We start from the raw sequence: 2,215 nt of genomic DNA on the forward strand, positions 1-2,215 counted from the left end.
CACACACACACACACACACACACACACACACACACACATATGTATGCACTTATGCGCGTACACATGCACACGCACGCGCACGCACACGCGCACACACACAAACATGCGCACGCACGCGTGCACATACACACACGCGCGCACACGCACACACGCACGCACGCACGCACACACACACACACACATATGTATGCACTTAAGCGCGTACACATGCACACGCACGTACGTGCACACACGCACGCGCACGCACACGCGCACACACACAAACATGCGCACGCACGCGTGCACACACACACACGCGCGCACACGCACACACACGCACGCAGGCACGCACACACACGGCAGACTGTAAGAAAAACAAGACGAGAGCGGCGCTGCATTCCTGCAGGGAGCCATCGAGCACCGTGGAGACCGGAGCGCCGGCAGGGATAGCGAGCATTCCCAGACTCCGACCGACACCAGCTGCGTATGTGTGAGCGCGTGCGTGCGCGCGTGCGTGCGCGTCCGTGCATACGTGCGTACGTACGGTACATGTATGCGTGCGTGCGTGCGTGCGTGCGTACGTGAGTCAACGATAGAGCGTTAAGCGCATGCCGTTGCTGTTTGCAGTTCAAATATTTATCTGGCGTTTAGTTTGCAGTACCGGTGTGTTTCATTAGTGCTCTTCGGGTGCTCGGCGTTTACTTTGCCGATTCCTGTGTTTATTTATCCTCGTTCATTACGTTCGCCCCGTCGTTCGCTTGAACTCATCTAATTATTCAAATACTTTTCGTATTTGTAACGTTAATCACATGTGCGTGTGAGTGTACGACAGTAATGCGTGTACGTGCGTGTACATGCACGCGTGCACGCACATGCTGGAACGCACGCATAGTGTGCACGCATGCGACTCTTCGTACAGTGCAGGGATAGTACAGATATAGAATCGGGTATATTGCGGTTCTTTTGCGATTTTATAAAATTTATAGTATTACAAAATTTATTTTTTAATGTATTTTTTATTTGTTTATTATTAATTTATTTATTTATTTATTTTATTTTATTATATGAGTTTGTATTTACTACTGATACAATGTTTATGACTAAATGATCAACGTTCTGCAGTAGTACGAGGCGTCTCACACTACCAGAATTATTAAAATATCTATGAATTCATGAAATCTTGAATCCACTATCGCGATTCTACGCGAACCTCTCTATAAAGTTTACTGCCGTTACTATAATATCGCGACAAATCGTCAATCTGCCATGTGCTGTGAAAGATAACCCAGCAGCGCTCGTTCTAGTTTCGACTATCCCTCGCGGAGCCCGCAGTTACGGCCGTAGGAATATTGTCATCCGCGTCTGACGGCGTATATCTGAGCAAACTACGGCAACGGAGTTTGTAAACGAACTCAGGTGAAAACTGCCGACTACGAAGGACCTGAAGGTGCACCCATAGGTGCACCGAAACAACCCGCCTGCAAGGTGTGTCTCTCATCGTACCATCGTTGGTGAAGACGAGATAGGACAACAGGCTATATAGATAGTATACATCGGAAGTGGAGCTAAACACGAAATATGTCATCTCATAGTGTGTGAAAGGGAGAAAGAGAGACATCTGTGCTATATTATTTGTATTTTGTATATATGATAATACAGTTATTCGTTTATCGTCGGAATATAAGAATTTGTTGTCGAACATGAGTGAGAGATCGGATGCGAGCGATAGCGGACTCGTACCTGACCCAGGTGTGCTAAGGTAAGCAATGTTTACTTACATGTATGTATACATGCGTTTCGCATGCATACATGGCACACCCACAGGCACTTGGAACGTCTCAATAAAAAGAATAATGGTAAATAAACACGAAATGTATTTACTACCAAAGCCTTAATATTTCTCTACTTTATGTCGATCTCCTATTATTGCCGATAATTACCCGTAAATGCCGGTCAAATGCTCATCTGCAACACACAAGTACACCGCACGCCCGCCCTGTGCACAAACAACATGAATAAGAGAGTATCTCTTCTTCTTCTAGTAACATTCTCTCTTATTCATGTTGTTTGTGCACAGGACGGGCGTGCGGTGTACTTTTGTGTTGCAGATGAGCATTTGACCGGCATTTACGGTAATAGAAGATGTATTACTATTAGTCGTATTAGGTACCTTTAGCAAAGCCAATTAAATTACTCTTGTTACTTGTGAATCATTGAGTAATATTATGAATATATA

At 45.4% G+C, this 2,215-nt stretch overlaps 1 protein-coding gene across 1 annotated transcript in view; it reads left to right on the forward strand.

The window, feature by feature from the left end:
• Positions 1-1,598: 1,598 nt before the first annotated feature.
• LOC106815213 (repulsive guidance molecule A-like) overlaps positions 1,599-2,215 on the forward strand; it is a gene marked incomplete at its 3' end in the record, with an annotated part of 23,702 nt that continues 23,085 nt past the window's right edge. The window contains exon 1 of the mRNA XM_014819641.1: positions 1,599-1,738. Within this exon, the coding sequence (XP_014675127.1) occupies positions 1,680-1,738 (59 nt within the window). The remainder of the gene's footprint in view (positions 1,739-2,215) is intronic.

The sequence above is a fragment of the Priapulus caudatus genome, unplaced genomic scaffold (genome assembly GCF_000485595.1).
Source record: "Priapulus caudatus unplaced genomic scaffold, Priapulus_caudatus-5.0.1 Scaffold1065, whole genome shotgun sequence".
Classification (NCBI taxonomy): domain Eukaryota; kingdom Metazoa; phylum Priapulida; class Priapulimorpha; order Priapulimorphida; family Priapulidae; genus Priapulus; species Priapulus caudatus.